The 19,821-nt window shown below is 44.5% G+C and overlaps 1 protein-coding gene across 5 annotated transcripts in view; it reads right to left on the reverse strand.

Annotated features, from left to right (window-relative positions):
• RFX4 (regulatory factor X4) overlaps window positions 1-19,821 on the reverse strand; it is a 168,069-nt gene that overhangs the window by 31,717 nt on the left and 116,531 nt on the right. For all 5 annotated transcript variants that reach the window (XM_021091569.1, XM_021091568.1, XM_021091572.1 and 2 more), the window contains 5 exons: window positions 13,520-13,620; window positions 11,413-11,471; window positions 6,755-6,899; window positions 2,313-2,407; window positions 1,801-1,918 (listed from right to left, as the gene is read on the reverse strand). In XM_021091569.1, the coding sequence (XP_020947228.1) occupies window positions 1,801-1,918; window positions 2,313-2,407; window positions 6,755-6,899; window positions 11,413-11,471; window positions 13,520-13,620 (518 nt within the window). The remainder of the gene's footprint in view (window positions 1-1,800; window positions 1,919-2,312; window positions 2,408-6,754; window positions 6,900-11,412; window positions 11,472-13,519; window positions 13,621-19,821) is intronic.

Consider the following 19,821-nt stretch of genomic DNA (forward strand, 5'->3'; position numbering starts at 1 on the left):
GGTCTTATTTCCATCTGTTCAAGGTTGAAAAATACTGTAAAAGTGAAACGGGGTTAATATCTTTTTTCTTTCCGCTTCTAAAGGATTTGTGACCATTCTTGCCATTTGCCTGTGTTTCCAGTGTATCCTAAAATAGTGTGTTGTTCAAAAAGAAACAAACCCATGTTAAGGAACAATATGTCTTAGTAACAAATTCAACCTATTCACGGAACCCTATTGTTCTACTGTCCAAACTTTCTTTATCACGTTGACGGTTACCTTAGTAAATACAAATGGATTTCAAAGAATATTGCAACGTGAACTACTTTCCCTGTCTAATGAAGGCGACTTGATAATATACTGCGTTTAAGAAAATCAGCACATTGAAGAAGGAGATACGGAGCCAGGAAAGGATGCTTGCTTTGTGAATGTGTATATGTTTATTTGTGTGGTACCGTTGATTCTCTGATTCTGAAGCAATGAAAAAAATCTCAAATATGTTTCAACCACCCGTTTAACTGAAAGCGGTTATGCACGAATAATTTTCCCAGGACCAGAAGTAACATGTGCTAACACTAACTATGCTGAACTGGAAGTCATCAAAATGCCACGCCTGATGGCACTGCCCAGGTAGCAGTCACCAGAGCATTTCCCTACATAGCTCAAAGAGAATTTCCATCTGTAGCCATGGTGCAGGCAGGTTCAGAGAACTTCCCAACACTGAGATTAAAGAAATCCACAACAAAACGCTCCTCCAATTGGGTAAACACAGTCTTTCATGGACAGAGCTGTTTAGAAATAATAGTGCCTTCTTTGTTTCACCACATATTCACTTCATTGTATAGCACAACTGGAAAATAGTGACAAGACCATAAAAAGCTAGATGGAAAAGTGTCAAATTAAACCGAGAGCAAAACCCAGAGCTGATTGGCTTAATTGGAGATAATGAGAAACAAAACCACATCTCTACTTGCAGAGTAAAACAGAGAACTGAAGCAATTACCCAGAAAATTTACCAACAGCCCTTTGGTGAAATGCCTGGAAAATTGAGGCCAAAGTGTTTTGAAATTTCAAATGTCTGGGTGATGCCTTAAAGTCCCACCTCACTTTGCTAACGATGACCTGGACTCGATGCATATGCCATTCTTTCAAATAAAAAATAGCATTCGCCCTAAGTTGGTGATGAGGGTCCTGCCCACAGAGACTATTATGAGTACCGGGCCAAGCTTGCAAGTCCCGTTACATTGGAAAACAAGAGACAAGGACTTGGGGAAGGGATGTCTCCTGGAGGTGATGAAAACCCATAGGGTCAGCAAAACAAAAGGGAACATGAATGCAAAAGTCCTTTTCTAGGGATCAGACTGGGGCACATTATCAAAGAAAACCAGATAGTCTACCCACGGCCGGCCTGTCAGTCAAGCCACTTGCAAATGTATGAAGTCAGAGGCTTCTTCATGTGCCTAGTCTTGGCAAATCACACTATGAAATCTGGCAAAAGAGTCCTGGGGAAGCAGCCATGATGGGGGACTTCCAGAAAAGAGGGGGCATGGCCACTGCTATTTACTCCTTTTTAAACTCAAATGATACTGTCTGTGTGCAAGCCCTGCATTTTCCTTCTGGATACTTCTTTAGCATGCAATGCCATCTTTCTTCCTGAAAGTCCTCACCCTTTCATGTCCCCCAGAACAGAGAACGTTTCCAGGTGGTGTCCTTGTGGTCTCAGAAACAGCAAGATCGTGCCTGACTTCAAAGAGGGGGACTCGATACATGGCGCCCAGAAAAAGAAGTGTGCGGATATGGGGAGGGCTGGGGCGGCCTTACCGAAGCTGGGGGCACTGTGCAAGGTCATGTCCCGGATCACCCTTGTGCCAAAACAGGACCACATCAAGAGGAACTGCTGGGCTACCTTCTTCAGTGACCCTTGTCTCTTGGCAGCCACCTACAAGAGAGCGAAAGGCTTTAAGAGTGGTTGACTTGACCTTCATTGTTACTGCCTCTTATAAAAATGACAGGAAGGCTTATGGGTCTTAAGTTCAATGTTACAGAGCAATGGTTTTCCACTTTTTATTTTTAGCAGCAAAAATACACTTTAAAATGAAATCTTATATCCAGACCCAATGTGTGCAACTGAACCAGGGGAGGGAGACTCAGAGTCCTGCCTCCTGTGACCTGCCCTCCCAGCTCCCATCTCCTGGGAGGGGCCAGGCCTCTCCTGGGAACCCTAGGGCTCTGAGGCTGCCGAGGAACACTCAGCCAGCTCACTGCGGGCCTCTGTTTCACCCAAGGCCACCAAGGCGAGTGATGGGTTGCACCTGCCGCGCCTGCTTACCAACCTTGACAACACATCGGTCCACCATGGTGTCCAGCCACTCGATGTAGGACTCAATGGGAGACTGCTCTTCCAGGAGGTGGTCAAACTCCTGATACACTGTGAGACAAAGGAGAATCCCCACACCGTGAAGTTGTGTTTAAACAGAGATACATCTTACAAGAACAAAGGACCACAACTGAATAAAATAAAACTTCAAAGTCTTAGCAGGGCATTCAAGGATTTAGAAAACACACATCTACTTACCTTTTCAGGCTCATCTTCCATGCCGTGTGCACACTTTAAATCCTGGCCACCCCATGCAACTTGCCATTTCCCCAGCAAACCTTGTTTTCTCAGGCAGCTCCCTCAGCCTGGGCTGTTTAGTCCATCGTGGTCCAGTGGAAAAGATCCTTCTATAAAATCCTAGGTACCCTCCCCATGCCCCTTGCCAGCAGAACTGATGACTCTTCCTCTGTTCTTTCATAGCACTTTATTATTTGTAGTCTACCTTCACTATATCACTAAGAACACTTTGTTACAGTTGGGGGGGGTGTGTGTGTCTGCTACTTCTTTGTCTGATCCCTTTGTTAGCTGGCGTGTTACCCATGACATAGCTCTGATCTGGTGCGCATTTGCTTTTGCCTGAATGGGCAGAGGCACTGCCGAGCTCTCACTACCCCCTCCTATCCTGTGATAGGGCACAAGTGATAATTCGAATGTTTCTGAACCACAGCTATATTGGTCAAGTAGCCAAACTAGCCTCTCGGTGCTTGACATGTAGTGGATGCTTAATAAACATTTGTGGAGTAAAGGAATCTCTGTGCCCTCTGTTTCCGCATCAGTAAAAGGATGATAATCAGGCCACTTTACAACTTGTCTTCAAGTTCAAGTCAAATAACTGAACCTAGAAGAATTTTCAATCAGTGAAACCCTGTCGAACTAGAAACACTGCTGTGTGATCTCCAATTCGAAGCATCTCTTTTTATTACACTTTGTGTGTTTTTTGTATGTGGAGCTCAAGAACTCCAATCACAACTCAAAATCCACACATTCCTACAGTTTTCATTTATCTGAGCATTTTTGTTCTTTCATTTTATAGGCCTGGACATTTTGCTCTATTTTACATCTCGATAACGGCTGCAAGAGGTCAGTTTCCAGGGCCTGATGTCATACATGTTAGAATGAGAAAGGGCTTTAAGAGCCCATTTAGTTGATCTGTCTCATTTTACAGATGAGGAAGCTATGCCTTGGAGATTAAATGACTCCCTCAAAGGTAGAGGGTGAATTTGGGGTGGCGCAGGAGCTGGAGCCTGGGTCTCTGACGTTCTCTTTGGTTTTCCTTCAGTCTTCACAACACTGTCTTTGTATCTGAGCTACTGTGCTTCAACCGAGGATGATAATGATGGTGGTGGCAGGGAAAGTGCTAACTGCCACCATTTACTGGGTCCTTGCCACGTGCTAGGCACTCTTCTAAAACATTTTATATGGACACACTCAAAGCTTAGACGATGTCAATGTCATGAAGCCAGGACCTAGAACAGTACCTGCTCAAATGTTTGTTGAAAGGATGAACAGTCCATGGAGGAAGGTACTGTAATTACTACCCCGCCTGGGACAAAGGAGGCACTCAGAGATGGGTGACCTTCCAAAGGTTTCAAGCTGGTCAATGACAGAGGCGGGTTTCAAGCACAGCCTGACTCGGGTGCTTCCCTCCTAACCGCTTCCCTACACTAGCTCTAGGCTGTGTGCCAGGCACGTGACACACAGTGTCCCATTTCATCCCTATGCATTATTGCCATTTTACAGATTTGGAATCCGAGGTCGCAGGGCACCAGAGCCTCAGGGTTTGAATCAAGGTCTGTCAGGCACCCCAACCCCATGCTCTTACTGCAGTACCACTTGACACTCAGTCTAATCAGCATGCTCAAGTCCCAGTGTGCACATCTTAAGGTAAGCCAAGCATCCTAAGGCAGCATCTACATCACAGATGTGAGGGTAACCCCCTAAAGCAAGAATTCATGGACCCGTCAATTGGCTGCAAAGAAAGGAGAGTGCAGCGTCCAGCTGCCCCTAGTCCTACTCAAACTGACCTTTGCTCCAGCTCACTGTGTTCAGGGACTTGCTTCCCACCTGTCTGGGAGGGGCAGGGAGGTGTGCCAGGCCATCTGCCTTCAGGCTTCCTTAATCCCCCTCACCCCCACACCGCATCACACAGGATGTCCTCTGTGGCAAAACATAGCCATTTGTAAATGACTTGCTCCATCTCTCATTTGCCATTAGCTCTACGCTCTGTGTGGGAAGGGCAGGGTCCATCTGATTCACAGCCCTTTGCTCAGCATCCAAGACAGTGCTTGATCCAAGACAGGCATTGAGTATCGGGTGGGCTGAACTGACTCTTATCATCACTCTCTTCCTCTAGAAGAATGTGATCACAGATTTAAAGGGTGACACTCTGCTCCTGGCCTCAGAGGGCATAAAGAGAAAGCCCCCAAAGGTTCTTTCTTGGAGAGGCAGCGGTGACCTCCCTGCTGCTCCAGCAAAGGCTCAGAGCCCAGTCCCTAAAACAAGCAATGGTGACTGTATTTTTCCCTCTGAGTCTGAGTCACCTTTTCTTCCTCCAAGAAAGCCTCGGCGGGGACAAGGGAGCTGAGTCTGATGTCGCTAGACGGGTGAGCAGAACCAGGAAGGTGGATCACTCTGGGCTTCCAGCCATCTGTTTGGCCCTCCCCAAACACGGCCAGGCCCCTCCACCACACCTGGCCCTGCGTGAGGCCTGGGGGACATGGCCATCAGGGGTACGGCTAGCACTGTTCGGGTGCTCATGGCCAGGCTTTCCATTGCCTTCCAGAAGGAAAATCAGAGCAAAGAGCATGACTGTAAGAACTTGGAAAGACCCTGGAACCTCTGAGGCTTGCCTACCTCTTGTTATTTTTGTCTCCGCTGGTCATGTACGGGTGCATGGCAGTGACACTGAAAACTAAACTGGATTCCAGATCCAGCTCTGCTCCCTTAGGAAAGGCTCACCAGCTCTCTGAGGCTCAGTTTTCTCATCTGTAATCTGGGGGTGATAAGCCAGTCTTCCCCAGGGGGCTGAGGTGGAGATTGAGATCATGACACAGGACCTGGCATAAACTAGGCAGTCGATCAGATGAACGATTATTTTAGTGGCAATCTCGAAAATTCTTAAGCAGGGAAAGGCAGGCTGGAGGCTGTTGCAGAGGAAGGAGTAAGAGCCTGAGAGGAGCTCTGGGGTCATCAGGAAGGAAGCCCCGGGGGTGGGGGGGGGCGTTGTCCTCTGTTTCTGCTGCTCCATTTGCTTTTGAAAAGAGGTCTCTCACAGAAACGCCTTGGGGAACACCTTCTCCTTCAGGGTAACAGTGTTGATGGGATATAGTGGAAACCTAGGGGGCTAGGGACTCTCAGAAAAGCAGGCTCCTCAGAGTGGGGGACAGCCACTTTGAAGCTTCCTGAGTGATGCCACTACTAGGGTCTGGGACTTCGCCTTCAGAAGGTGCAGCAGCTGCCCTATTCCCCACCTCCAGAACAATCTCAGCACCAAGCTTTCTGACAGCTGATGGGGGGGAGGGTGGACTCACTCTCTCCACTGCCCCTCCCCACCCCCCAGCCATGAGAAAGGGAGGCTGAGCAAAGTAAGGAAGTGGCTGCCAGACCCTGGTCCAGGGGATTCCCTGGGCAGAGGCTGTGATGGGCTGTTGAGGAAGGGCAGAGACCTGCTAAGAACGGCGGTGTTCTCTGGTCCTCTCATGTCCTCTGCTGCTAAGGACAGCAACCCCACCACATCGGGATAATATTTGGAGCGGTATTCTATCAGCCTGTGTCCACAGGGGCATGAACATGGGTTCTCAGAAGTAAACCACCACCATCCTTCCCCATCTCAAACATCTACTGTGACTGAGAGGTTTAAGTGCCAACAAGTGGGCTGACTCCTGTGATTCCACCAAAAAGTAGGCAACACGTCCAGCTGCCTCCAGGCTGACATACATGAGAGAGGCAGCCAGCTTTTGTCCTCTTTGGTTGATGCCATTGAGGGAATTGCACCTGGCACTGACAGTCATGTGTGGGATCTTCTGCCTGACGTCTCGTGCTGCCCAACACCCCAGAACCCATTTTCCCCAGCCATGTTGACCCACGTCCTCGAAAATCAACCAGCCCTTTCATCTCAGCTGACCCATTTAACAGGTACAAGAAGAGAGATGGAATCCCAGGGAGCGGGATAGGGTGGGGAGGCCACTTAATTATTTGTCAAGATATACTTTCTTTTTTTTTTTTTCTTTCTGCTGCACCCCTGGCATATGGAAGTTCCTGGGCCAGGGGGCAAACCCACACCATATTGGCAACTTGAATCACTGCAGTGACAATGCTGGATCTTTAACCCACTGCACCACAAAGGAACTCCACACCCTTTTTTAAAACAAACAAACCCGCCCTGGTAGAACATCTTACACTGTATGATGAGCTTCCGGTGCTCATCGCGTGTGTCTTCCATGGTGTAAAGAGTTTGCTTGGTGATGCTGTTGAGGTCCACGTTCCTCCAGTCTTCCAGCATTTGGAATGTGATGTCTGCACTGTGGATGACTGTTCGAGATGCCTGGAATCCAATCCAGTCAACTCATTAGCTCACGGGTTGTTAGGTTATAATCCCTTCCCTTTACTTCCTTTTAGTCCTTTTTAATGAATCTGCTTATGGCATTTGCAAACTCTTTTGCAATTCCAGAAAACTCGATTGCAGGAAATAAACACACAAGTCTAGAACTCAGAAGATCTGTGTAGTGTTTTCTCTGTGGCTCCCTCCTCACATCGCTCTTTGGAGGAAACTACACTGCAGTGGCCTAGGTCAGACCTGCTGTTCCCGTCCCCTTTGGTCTTGATCCTGTGGGACAATGGGATGGCGCCCAGAGATCTGTCAGCCTCCTGATGTGACTTAGTGGGGTGAGAGCTCTGTGTTTAATAACCCATGTCTCCAGTGCCTGAGCTGCAGTAGGTACAGATCTAGGGAGGGTCTTGCTGCACTTGAGCCTACGATAGATTCAACCCCAGAAATTTTACAGTGTGTGTTTTTCATATAAACGCATTCTGAAGCATTTTAAGGTTGAGCTTCCTGTTTTTTGCTTTTTTATATAGTTAACTATAGTGACTAAAACAATGATGAAAAATTGAGATGGAAGAAAAGGAAAACTATACCTTACAACTCAGTGGTTTGTTCGGTGCAACTGACAAGGGCTTAATCTCTAAAATATACAAACAACTTATACAACTTTACAGCAAAAAAGCCAACAACCCAATTGAAAAATGGGCAAAAGACCTGAATAGACCTTTCTCCAAAGAAGATATATAGATGGGCAACAAGCACATGAAAAAATACTCAATATCACTGATTATTAGAGAAATGCAAATCAAAACTACTATGAGGTACCACTTCACACCAGTCAGAATGGCCGTTGATTAATAAGTCCACAAATAACAAACACTAGAAAGGGTGTGGAGAAAAGGGAACCCTCCTGCACTGTTGGTGGGAATGTAAGCTGGTACAACCACTACGGAGAACAGTATGGAGTGCCTCAGAAAAGTAAATATAGAACTACCATATGACCCAGCAATCCCACTCTGGGGCATATATCCGGACAAAGCTTTCCTTGAAAAAGACACATGCACCTGCATGTTCATTGCAGCACTCTTCACAATAGCCAAGACATGGAAACAACCCAAATGTCCATCAAAAGATGATTGAATTAAGAAGATGTGGGATATATACACAATGGAATACTACTCAGCCATAAAAAAAGAACAAAATAATGCCATTTGCAGCAACATGGATAGAACTAGAGACTCTCATACTAAGTGAAGTTGGAAAGAGAAAGACAAATACCATATGGTATCACTTATATCTGGAATCTAATATATAGCACAGATGAACCTTTCCGCAGAAAAGAAAATCATGGACTTGGAGAACAGACTTGTGGTTGCCAAGGGGGAGAGGGAGGGAGTGGGATGGACAGGGAATTTGGGGGTAATAGATACAAACTATTGTCCTTGGAATGCATAAGCAATGAGATCCTGCTGTGTAGCACTGGGAACTGTATCTAGTCACTTATCATGGAACATGATAATGTGAGAAAAAAGCATGTATACATGAATGTGTAACTGGGTCGCCTTGCTCTATAGCAGAAAATTGACAGAACACTGTACACCAGCTATAATGGAAAAATAAAAATCGGTATTAAAAAAAACACAACTCCCTGGTTAACGTATGTGTGAGTGTGTGCGTGTGTGTGTGTGTGTGTGTGTGTGTGTGTGTGTATTTAACTGGTGACTTCCTCAGCAAACTCTCATTAGTGGAACTTAAATTTGCAAGCTGGAACAATACTCGGAACAATAATACTTGAAACCACCAAGTTGGAACAATATTGATAAAAGCAAAGAAAAACATTTCCAGAATCATTTCCTTTACTTGCATGTTTTCAAAAATGTCTTTAATAAAACAAAATGAGATTTCAAAGACACATGGACATTTTAAATTTCCTGATGGTTGTGAATTTCCAATCAAAGGTACATACTGACAGCCCCTTTAACACCTAGACTGTCCAAGCACAGGTATAATCTTACTTAAACCATTATAGAACTCTTTGCAGGTCACAGAGGCCTAGAATATATGAATAAATGAAAAGTGAGTTGGGTTGGTCTCTAATGATAATGAAAACAACTGAATGTAAACGTCTGGGATTCTGGGTCAACTATGCTTAGTTCAAATCCTGGACCAGCTGATTGATTTGGGACAGGCAAGCAGGTTAAACTCAGCCTCCTGATCTATAAAACGGAGATGGAACAGTATCACTTTAAGAGGGCTGCTGTTGAGGATTCCTTGGGATGTTTGAAAGGTACACAGTCCAGGGAGTATGAATTCAAGATATGAGGCTACTGTTATGCAGGTCGATTCCGTTGTAATGGCACTGACACCTCAGGGCCTTTGCACAGGTGCTCCTACTGCTGGAATGTTCTTCTCTCACCCTGCCCCATCCATCCTATCATCATGTATGTTCCAACTTAAACCCATGGTACCTATGGAGAGGCCTTCTCAACACTTTATCTAAGCAGGACCTAAAGAGCCCCCATTACCCTCTATTTCCATTCTCTTTTCCTTTGTAACACTTAGCACTTTTAATTTTTTTTTTTTTTCCTGCTGAGGGCAGGTGCCACTAAGCATGTGTCTGGCACACAGTAGGCCCTCACAAGATTTTGTGGGTTGACTGACTGAGATATGAATGTCAAGTTGCTGGCTTAGGTGAATCTGAGAGGGCCTGAATATTTGGGTTTAAGCTCTTGGGCTTAAGTATCTGGGGATGAGTTTTTGGCTAGATGTTGTTTAGTCTGACTTGCCTTGTGTGTATTTAGGAAAGCTCGCTGGGATAATAGCTAACATGCTCCGTGTTGTTTCATTCCCAGCCACTAACCCCAGTTCTTTGGCTGAGGAATGTGTCTAACCGTGAGGATGGAAAGACAGCAGTTGCTGATGAAATTATGGGCTGTCCCTGTGGAAAGTGGAGAGAGGGAGAGACGGAGGGGGAGAGAGAGGGAGGGGGAGAGAGGGAGCGGGGGAGAGAGGGAGTGCACACATGAGCAGGCAGGTAGTTAGACGCATGGGTATGGATGCTTTTACCTACATGCACATTAAAGGGTCAAAGTCCTTCCTAAACTATGTCTGGTTCTTAGGAAGTTCCTAAAACCATGTCTAGTTCCCTGATATCATCCCAAAGCAGCTCTTCCAAGCTGGGGGAAAGAACCAGAAGGTATGTAGTCTCTGAAATACGGCAGTGTTTCTAATTCTTTTGCTAATACTTGTTTTCTTTCCTGAAATCCCATTAATCTGTGAGGCTCAACCCAGAACAATGCCCAGGTATGGCCCCTGTCACAGTCTGAATGTGGAAGGGTTTCCCTCTGGTCTCTGAATCACCCCATGTGCCATTTATGCAGGGGCCGATTATACTTTCTGGTTCCAGGCCTGGAGCCTTCCTTCTGGAAACCCCTCCCTTCCAACTTGACCTTGAATAAACAGCACCAACCTAGAACTGAGAGTATAAGGGGAAGGTTAAAAACCCAAGCATAGAAAGAAGGCAGGCAGGGGATCTACATGAGGTCCAAGCGTAAGAGAAAGTGGGGTGATGAGGAGGGCCTAGCCGGCTGGAGTGAAGCTCTGCCCGTTCAGCTGGTTACTGCCCCGGGGAAATTAGCTCTGAAATTGCCAGCTCTTCACATTTTTCTACAGAAAATTTGTATCTTTAGTTGTCATCTCCTAGTTTCAACTGTTAGTGCCTAAGTTAAAAAAAAAAAATTGAACATACGCCAATCAAACATTTGAGGGCCAGATTGGACCTGCATCCACCAGTTTGCCCCCTCTGCTCTAAGGTCGTTAATAGTTTAATGAATGTTAATGGGCTGCCTTAACAGACTTAGATTCTCTTCATTGAGGTGCAAAATTAACAGAAATGCAAAACTTTATACTATCAGAACTAGAGAGTTAACGGTGGACTCTTCCACTTTTTACTGTATACAATTTTTTTGTATATTTTCATTTTTAAATAGTAAGCACATGTCACTTTTGTGCTTCAAAGGACCGAAATCTGGAAAAAGACAAAATTGGGGTGATTTTGCACCCCCAGGCTACACATGGGGATGTCTGGGGACATTCTTGGCAGTCACAACCAAGGTGGTGCCTGGGAGTGGGTGGTCTTCTTGGCATCTAGTGTGTAGAGGCCAGGGATGCGCCTACACATCTACAATGCCTGGAACGGCTCTTGGCAGCAAAGAATCATCCAGCCCCCAAAGGCAACAGGTGCCAAGAAACCCTGATGTACTTGAAACACAAACTTGTGGACCTAGACCATCTGGAAGTCTAACGGGCAACTGAGGTCAGAAATTATTGCGTATGTTAGTTGAAACAATGTCGTGATTGGCTAACATTGCTACCCTGTATCTATAGAAACTGAAGATAACAGTGTGCTATTGAACAGCCACACCCTGACAGAGCCTCTCTAGAGTTACGGTGGGTTTGCCCCTCATTTGTTGTGATTTAGCAGAAGTTAGAACGCATAACACAGGACCGCTACCTGGCAAAGGTGATTTAGTGATGTTTGCCGTCTCAGAATTTGGGAAAATCTTCTCGACACTGCAAGAAGAAAAGAGTGAGCGTGAAATAGTTGCATGCTTTATGATCCTACCTTGGCTTTTCCACAGGCATACTTCAGAAAGTAGCTTCCTTATTCACCTAACTTTGTCTCCCTGTTCAACCCTATTTCCTGCATCCACAGGCAAAACCTGCATTTGATTCTTTGTTCTCCCCTTTGGACAACTATTTCCAAAGATGGTGGTATTTGGGGTACGTATTTCAAAGGTGCCCGCACACCACACTGGCAGGTGTGAGAAATTGTGGCATCAATCAACCGTGAGTAAAAGCAATTATTCCCTTGTCTTTCATTTCACTAATTGCCGGCTCAATCACTTCTCCCCATAAATAATGGCAGGAATCAAGTGGAAGCTTTGAAGAAGGCCCTTTAAGAATTAGTACTATCTACTAGGAAACTGAGACTGCACCTCAGTGGTAGGGCTCAGGGTTGCTTCTAGGATGGACCCCTGGGCAGCACACCTTGAATGTGGCTTTGCATTCATAATCTGTCATTTTTTATCCAACCATCTCCATGACCTGTGTGTTTTGATGATCCTGTGTCGTATGCTAACATAACAGGCTGTTGCTTTGAAGGGAGAGCCACCTAGTATTTGTAGCTTTTGTTGTGAGCCACGTGGGAAGTCCTGGCATCTGTAGCTTTTGAAGCAGACAAGCCATGGGCCAGGCCAAGGTCTTCATCCTTACAGAGTCCTTTGGAGTGGCATGTGTCTCTACTCCTTCTGTGTTTCCTACGTGCACCCCCAAGGCCCCCTGGGAAGAGCAGGTGCCTTCAGGCACCCACAGGTGGCAGGTCTAACAAACCTCCTGGCTGGGGACTTTCAACAGGTTTGTTTTGCCAGCATAATTAAAACAGGCACGGGGCATTCTTCTCATTAATTTCTGAACTGGTCAAGAAACAGAAATTTCCCTGGGATTATTCTAATTTGTACTCAGAGCCAGCTTGGTTGGAAAAATAGGGCGTGGGGTAGAGCGATGGGGGGGTGGGGGGACAGATGAACTTCTAATTTTCCAGGCCGATCAATCGTTAATCCTTCTCCTTAATTACTTTTTCTTTAACTTTGTGATGTGGAATTTAGTGCTCCTGAAAAGAAAAGAACTGAGAGCCGTGAAATAAAGCGGGCTTTATCAATAGGTGATGGGCACGGCAGGCGGCCTCAAAGCACGTCTGAAAGGGCCCCCTTTGCCTGTGGAGAGAGGGTAATTTGATCTCCTTCATTTTCCTTGCTGGCACTTATTTCGGGCAAGAATGGCAAGCTGTATTCAAATGGGGCTTTAAGAAGCATATATCTTAAAACTGTGTTTTGCTGAAAATCATTTCATCTGTGCTTAATAGCACGTGAATCTTCTCACAAGCACAGAGGCGTGGAGCCAGAGAAATAGGACCAGCTTTCTCAGGCAAAATGAACGCTGGGGAATGAGTGGTGAGACTCGGCAGAAAAGATTCACAGTCCCAATCCCCTATGAGAAATACTGATGTTTCCTTTCCCACTAGGCAGAGAGGTAAACATGGGAAGCCCTGAAGATGCTCTCCGCCTTCTGCGACCCCATTTCAGGGGCAGGAGCTTTGGAGAAAACGCTGTTGTAGACGGACTTGAGTTTGACTCCTGGCCCCTAGTTACCACCTGAGTGGCTGTGTGGCTTTGGGGAAGTGTCTTTGCCTCTCTGTAGAAGAGGGATACTGTTTCCCATGTTGCAGAGGTGGGTGAGGACTGAATGGGATGAGGCGTGTGGGGGTGACAGCAGAAACCCTGGCCTCAGACAGAGAGACCGGGGAAGCCAGTCCTGCCTCTGAAGCTTGCTCCCTCCCTAAGCCTATTTCATTTTAAGTAAAGGAGAGGGGTGCTTCCCATAATAAATATTTTGTGAGGATGAAATAAGTTAATGCACGGAAAGCGCGAAGCATGATACTGGGTGCTCTAAGGCCTCAGTCCATGATAGCTATTCTTATTATTTTATTAACAACCTAGGTGAAATGTTTGGCACAAAAATGTTACCCTCCCTTCCCCTCTGCTCCCAAACTCAGCACTTACATTCAAACTTGATGTTTCGCAAATTTTCTGGGAGGTCGTGGAGGGCCACTTTTAACCACTCATCCAGCTGCTTGGCAAATTTTCGGATCACCTGGGTTAAACTCAAAAAGAAAGGACACATGTTAAGTGCCTCAGCTGTTGCCTGGTCCTCCCCACAGGCCCCTACAGAGTCTGCATTTCCTTTGATCCTGTGTTGGCTGCAACCGTTTGGTGCCACTGATGTGTGTGGTGAGGCAACTGCAGCGACAGGGTGGGCAGCCCAAGCCCTGTGGAGAGCTGGCGAGTCTGAGAAAGACACCGACAGCATGTGCCCTGGTGCCGATGCTTGTGGACCAAGGAGACGCAGCATACACAGGTGTGGGGGAAAGCCCCCTGCCAGGCCTGGCGGCATCCAGAACCCTCCCTGTGAGCAAGACACCATCCTTGGTGTTTTTGAAGAGGCTTTTGTGGGAGGGGTAATGACAGGGAGCAGTGGGCCTGAGAGCACTGTTTTGCAGTTGGCCTCTCCTCCTCCTGCGGCCCCGTCTTGTCCAAGCCCTCAAGCCAGGCAGGAACCCTGTCTACAGCAGATGGTTACACCTGCAACCCGGCCAGGGCTCAGGCTGAATAAACTGCTGGCCTCTTGGCAGAAACTGGAAGCCATAGAATGTTTTTAAACTGGCAAACAACTCTGACCTGGGCCTTGAAACCACGTCAGATGTGGAAAGTCAAGGACTGCCTGGGGGCAGGAGAAGGGGAGTTAAAAGTGGAGGGTTGAGGGGACCGGTGTCTGCTCTAGATGGGAATGTGGGGTTGAGGAGACCTGCAGCACCACGTTCAGGCTCTCGCCATCAAAGTCATCCTAGGTCCAGTGTCCTCCATGAGGTCCTCCTTGGTCATGCTGGCCACAGGGACCTCTCCCCGTGCCGACCATCCACCCCATCCTTGCCTTCCATCAACACCACCCACCCTGCCCGTGTTCAGACTCCCACTGATTCCCCCCGCAGCTGGGTAGTCCTACTGTGTTTCTCTGCTCACTCACTTTTGCCTTTTCCAGGATGTAGTCCAACCTTCTCCATGGCCCTCACACTTCCAATCTCCCATCTACCCCATCTCCCCCCTCTCCACCAGCAGGTGGCATCACCTCCTACATCTGAGGGGGAAAAAAACCCCCAAAGAAGTCCACCTTCCTGATAGAATCAAGGAGCCAGCTGCATCCCTCTCCCTCCTTCCCTCTCAGCACTTTCCATTCCTGGTTGTTCCTTCTCCTGCCTATTCACCTTTTGTGCCCCCACCCCCACCCTGTCGAATTAATGTGCTCAAGGATGTCTCACCTTAAAAAACAAGAAACCTCTTTCCTCAAGCTCCCACCCTCTTTATTCTGTTTCACAGCCATACTTCTTCCAAGAGTTGTCCAGACTCTCTGCCTCCTCTTCTTCATCTCCATTTCCTCCTCAGTTCACCCTCATCCTTTGCCTACACAGCTCCCACCCAGGCAGCAGACGCCATCCATGGCCAAAACCCAATGGACGCGTTTTGGTTCTCATCTTGCTTGACGTCTGGCTGCATTCGGTTCTGTTGGCCCTTCTTCCTTTTGCAACATTAGCTCCCTTTGCTTCCCTTGGCATTCCTGACCCCTCCATCTCTGGCTACTTCTCCTCTGTCACAAAGCTCAGCCCCCTCTGATGTCCCTGGCTGTTACATCTTCCAGGTCCAGTCTTGGGTCCCCTCTTATCACAGTGTATTCCTTCCTTGGGTACTTTCTCCATGCCCACAGCCTCAGTCACCATCTACACTCGCTTTCTGATCTCCATCTGGAGCAGAGGACTTTAACTCCAGACCAACTGCACACAGGACATCTCCATTTCAAAGCCCCCCAAACCCCGTCAAACTCAACATGTCCAAATGGAATTCATCATTTCCCCATCGGAACTGGTTCTTTTTCTCCCCCCTAATTCAGTGTGAACTCTGCTTTGGGTGAAGTTTTGTTTTAACGTTTTTATTATGAAAAATTTCAAATGTCCAAATACTCATGACTTGGCATCAACAATTAGCAACATTTTGCCAGTTTTATTAATGACAGTTCCTCTTCCTTTTTTAGAGTGTTTTAAACAAATTCAGGATGTTATATCATTTAACTCCTAAAAATGGAGTATGCATTTCAGGCAAGTTTTAAACATGTATTTATGTAGGTACATACATGCACACATAAACACTGAAAACCGCCATGTCATTGTTATACTTTACAGAATGAATAGTAATTCCTTAATATTATCAAATGTCCAATTTGTACTCAAATTCCTCTAGTCCTCTCCAAGACAACTTCTGGTTTGTCTGAATCAGGATCTAAATACGTTCCACACATTGCATAAAAGATACCACATTGCCTGTTCCGTTTTTAAATCTTTTTAAAAAATTCTATTTCTTGCCATTGGTTTATTGGCCACATCATGTTATTTCTTCCCTGGAATGCCCCACAGTCTGATTTGGTTGATTTATTTCTCATTTATCCTGTGTGCTTTCCATCAGCTGGGCCCACGAAGAGGAGAAAAAGAAACAAAAGCTGAAGGAACTAATATAAAACAACTAGCAAGATGGAATATTTTAATCCAACCATATAAATTCATTACATTAAATATAAAGGTCTAGACATAGCAACTAAAAATAGAAATTGTCACACTGAATAAAAAAGCAAGACCTCATTATAAGTTGTCTATATGAAATCTGCTTTAAATATGAAGACACAGAGTCACAGAGTGGAAGAATATGTGTAATGCAAATACTAATTTTTTTTTTTTTTTGTCTTTTTGCCTTTTCTTGAGCCGCTCTCTCGGCATATGAAAGTTCCCAGGTTAAGGGTCCAATCAGGGCTGTAGCCACTGGCCTACACCACAGCCACAGCAACATGGGATCCGAGCCACGTCTGCGACCTACGCCACAGCTCACGGCAACGCCGGACCCGCAACCCACTGAGCAAGGCCAGGGATCGAACCCGCAACCTCATGGTTCCCAGTCGGATTCGTTAACCACTGCACCACGATTGGAACTCCGCAAATACTAATTTAAAAAAAAAAAAAAAGCTGGAGTAGCTATATTACTATCAAAGTAAACTTCTGGACAAGAAATAGCAGCAGTGATAAAGAAAAACACTACCTTATGGAAAGCAGGCAATTCATCAAGAGGTTATAACAATCCTAATGTGTATGTTTTTGAAAATAGAGGCGTTCCCATCATGGCTCACTGGAAGTGAATCTGACTAGTATCCATGAGGACGCAGGTTCAATCCCTGGCCTTGCCCATTGGGTTAAGGTTCCAGCAGTGCCATGAGCTGTGGTGTAGGTCACAGACCCGCCTCGGATCTGGCATTGCCCTGGCTGTGGCATAGGCTGGCAGTTACAGGTTTGATTTGACCCCTAGCATGGCAACTTCCATATGCTGTGGATGCAGCCCTAAAATTTTAGCCAAAAGAAAAGGAAAATAGAGCTTCGAAATACAAGAAGCAAAAACTGATAGGACTGAAAAAGAAATAGACAAATCCACAATTACAGTAGAGACTTCTATACTCCTCTCTTGGTAATCAAAGGGACAAATGGAAAGAAAATCAATAAGGGCATAGAAAATGTAAATAATGCTAACAATAAACGTGACCAAATTTTATAGAACATTATTACACCATATGACAGCAGAATATACACTATTTTCAAGTATATGGAACATTCACCAACATAGACCATGTTCTGGGCCATAAAACAACTCTCAAAAAATGTGAAAGAATTGATATAATGAAATATATGTAACATGACTATAAAGAGAATTAAAATAGAAATTAATAACAGAAGATCTAAAAATACTCAAAATTTTAAAATTAAACAACTCACTTCTTTTTATTTTTTTTTATTTTGTCTTTTTAGGGCTGCACTCATGACATATGGAGGTTCCCAGGCTAGGGGTCGAATTGGAGGTGTAGCCGCTGGCCTATGCCACAGTCACACCAACGCCAGATCTGAGCTGCGTCTGCAACCTATATCACAATTTGCAGCAATGCTGGATGCTTAACCCACTAAGCAAGGTCAGGGATCAAACCTGTGTCTTCATGGATACTAGTCAGATTTGTTTCCACTGAGCCATGATGGGAATTCCAAACAACTCACTTCTAAACAACCCATCAAGCAAAAAGAAAGTCACAAGGGAAAATACTTGAATTGAATTAAAATGAAAACATATCAAAATTTGTGGGATGCAGCTAAGCAGTGATTAGAAAAAAAAATTATAGCATTAAATGCTTTATTAGGAAAGTAGAAAGACTGATAAGCTTCTACTTAAAAAAACTAAAAGAGCATATTAAACTCAAAGCATCAACATAGAAGGAAATCATAAAGATAAAAGCATATGTCAATAATATTGAAAACAGAAAAATAGCAAGAAACTAAAGAAATCAAGAAACTAAACAATGGTTTTGGAGACAATTAATAACGTTGATAAACCTCTTGGTACACTCACAAACAAAAAGAAAAGAAGATGTAAATTATCCACATCAGGAATGGGAAAGGGACATCACTACATATCCTACAGATATTCAAAGGATAATAAGGAAATACTATGGACAGCTTTAAGCTTATGGATTTAAAAATTTTAGATAAAATTCTATATAAACTCTTAGAGAAAACAGAAGAAAAGGGCTTGCTTTATGAGGCCAGGATTACCCTGGTACCTAAACCAGAAAACATTACAAGAAAATAAAACTAAAAATCAATAACCCTTATTAATGTAGATATAAAAATCCTCAAAAAATATTACCAATTCAGATGTAGCAATTATACATATGTATGAAACCATCATGATCAAGTGAGTTTGCTCTGGGAATGAAAGGCTGGTTCAATATTTGAAAGTCAAACATGTAATCTACCATATTAACAAACTAAAGAAGAAAAACCATATGATACAACCACTATGGAAAACAGTATGGAGGTACCTCAGAAAACTAAATATACCATATGATCCAGCAATCCCACTCTTGAGTGTATGTACAGACAAAACTTTCCTTGAAAAAGATACATGCACCTGTATGTTCATTGCAGCACTATTCACAATAGCCAAGACATGGAAACAACCTAAATGTCCATCGACAGATGAATGGATTAAGAAGATGTGGTATACATACACCATGGAATACTACTCAGCCATAAAAAAACAAAAGAATGCCATTTGCAGCAACATGAATGGACCTAGAGACTCTTTTTTTTTTTTTTCCCACTGTACAGCAAGGGGGTCAGGTTATCCTTACATGTATACATTACAATTACATTTTCCCCCCACCCTTTCTTCTGTTGCAACATGAGTATCTAGACAAAGTTCTCAATGCTATTCAGCAGGATCTCCTTGTAAATCTATTCTAGGTTGTGTCTGATAAGCCCAAGCTCCCGATCCCTCCCACGGACCTAGAGACTCTTAAACTAGGTGAAGTAAGTCAGAAAGAGAAAGAAAAATACCATATGATACCACTAATATATGGAATCTAATATGCAGAACAAATAAACTTTCCACAGAAAAGAAACTCATGGACTTGAGAACAGACTTGTGGTTGCCAAGGGGGAAAGAGAGGGAGTGGGATGGATTGAGAATCTGGGGTTAATAGATCTAAAGTATTGCATTTGGAAGGGATAGGCAATGAAATCCTGCTGTATGGCACTGAAACTATATCTTGTCACTTGTGATGGAGCATGATGGAGGATAATGTGAGAAAAAGAATGTATGTATGTATGTGTGACTGGGTCACTTTGCTCTACAGTAGAAAATTGACAGAACATTGTAAACCAACCATAATGGAAAAAATAAAAATCATTTTTTAAAAAAACCATATGATGATCCTTGATACAAAAAAGCCTTTGACAAAATTCAAAATCCTTTCATGATAAAAATTCTCAACAAACTAGAAATGGAAAGGAATTTCCTCAACCTGATAAAGTGCATTCTTTTTTTTTTCTAAAAGAAAAACCTATAGCTAGCATCATTTTTTATAATGAGTATTGAATGCTTTCATTTTTTAAAATCAAGGAAAATACAAAAATGCCACCCCTACTTAAACTAGGACATCATTTGAGAGGTCCAAGGCAGTGCGATAAGACTGGGAAAGAGAAGGGATTGATTTCCCAAATATACAAATAGTTCATACAATTCAATGTCATAAAAACAAACAACTAAATTAAAAAAAAAATGGGCAGAAGACCTAAATAGATATTTCTCCAAAGCAGACATACAGATGGCCAACAGGCACATGAGAAGATGCTAAACATTGCTAATTATTAGAGAAATACAAATCAAAA

Source organism: Sus scrofa, chromosome 5 (genome assembly GCF_000003025.6).
Source record: "Sus scrofa isolate TJ Tabasco breed Duroc chromosome 5, Sscrofa11.1, whole genome shotgun sequence".
NCBI classification, from domain to species: Eukaryota; Metazoa; Chordata; class Mammalia; order Artiodactyla; family Suidae; genus Sus; species Sus scrofa.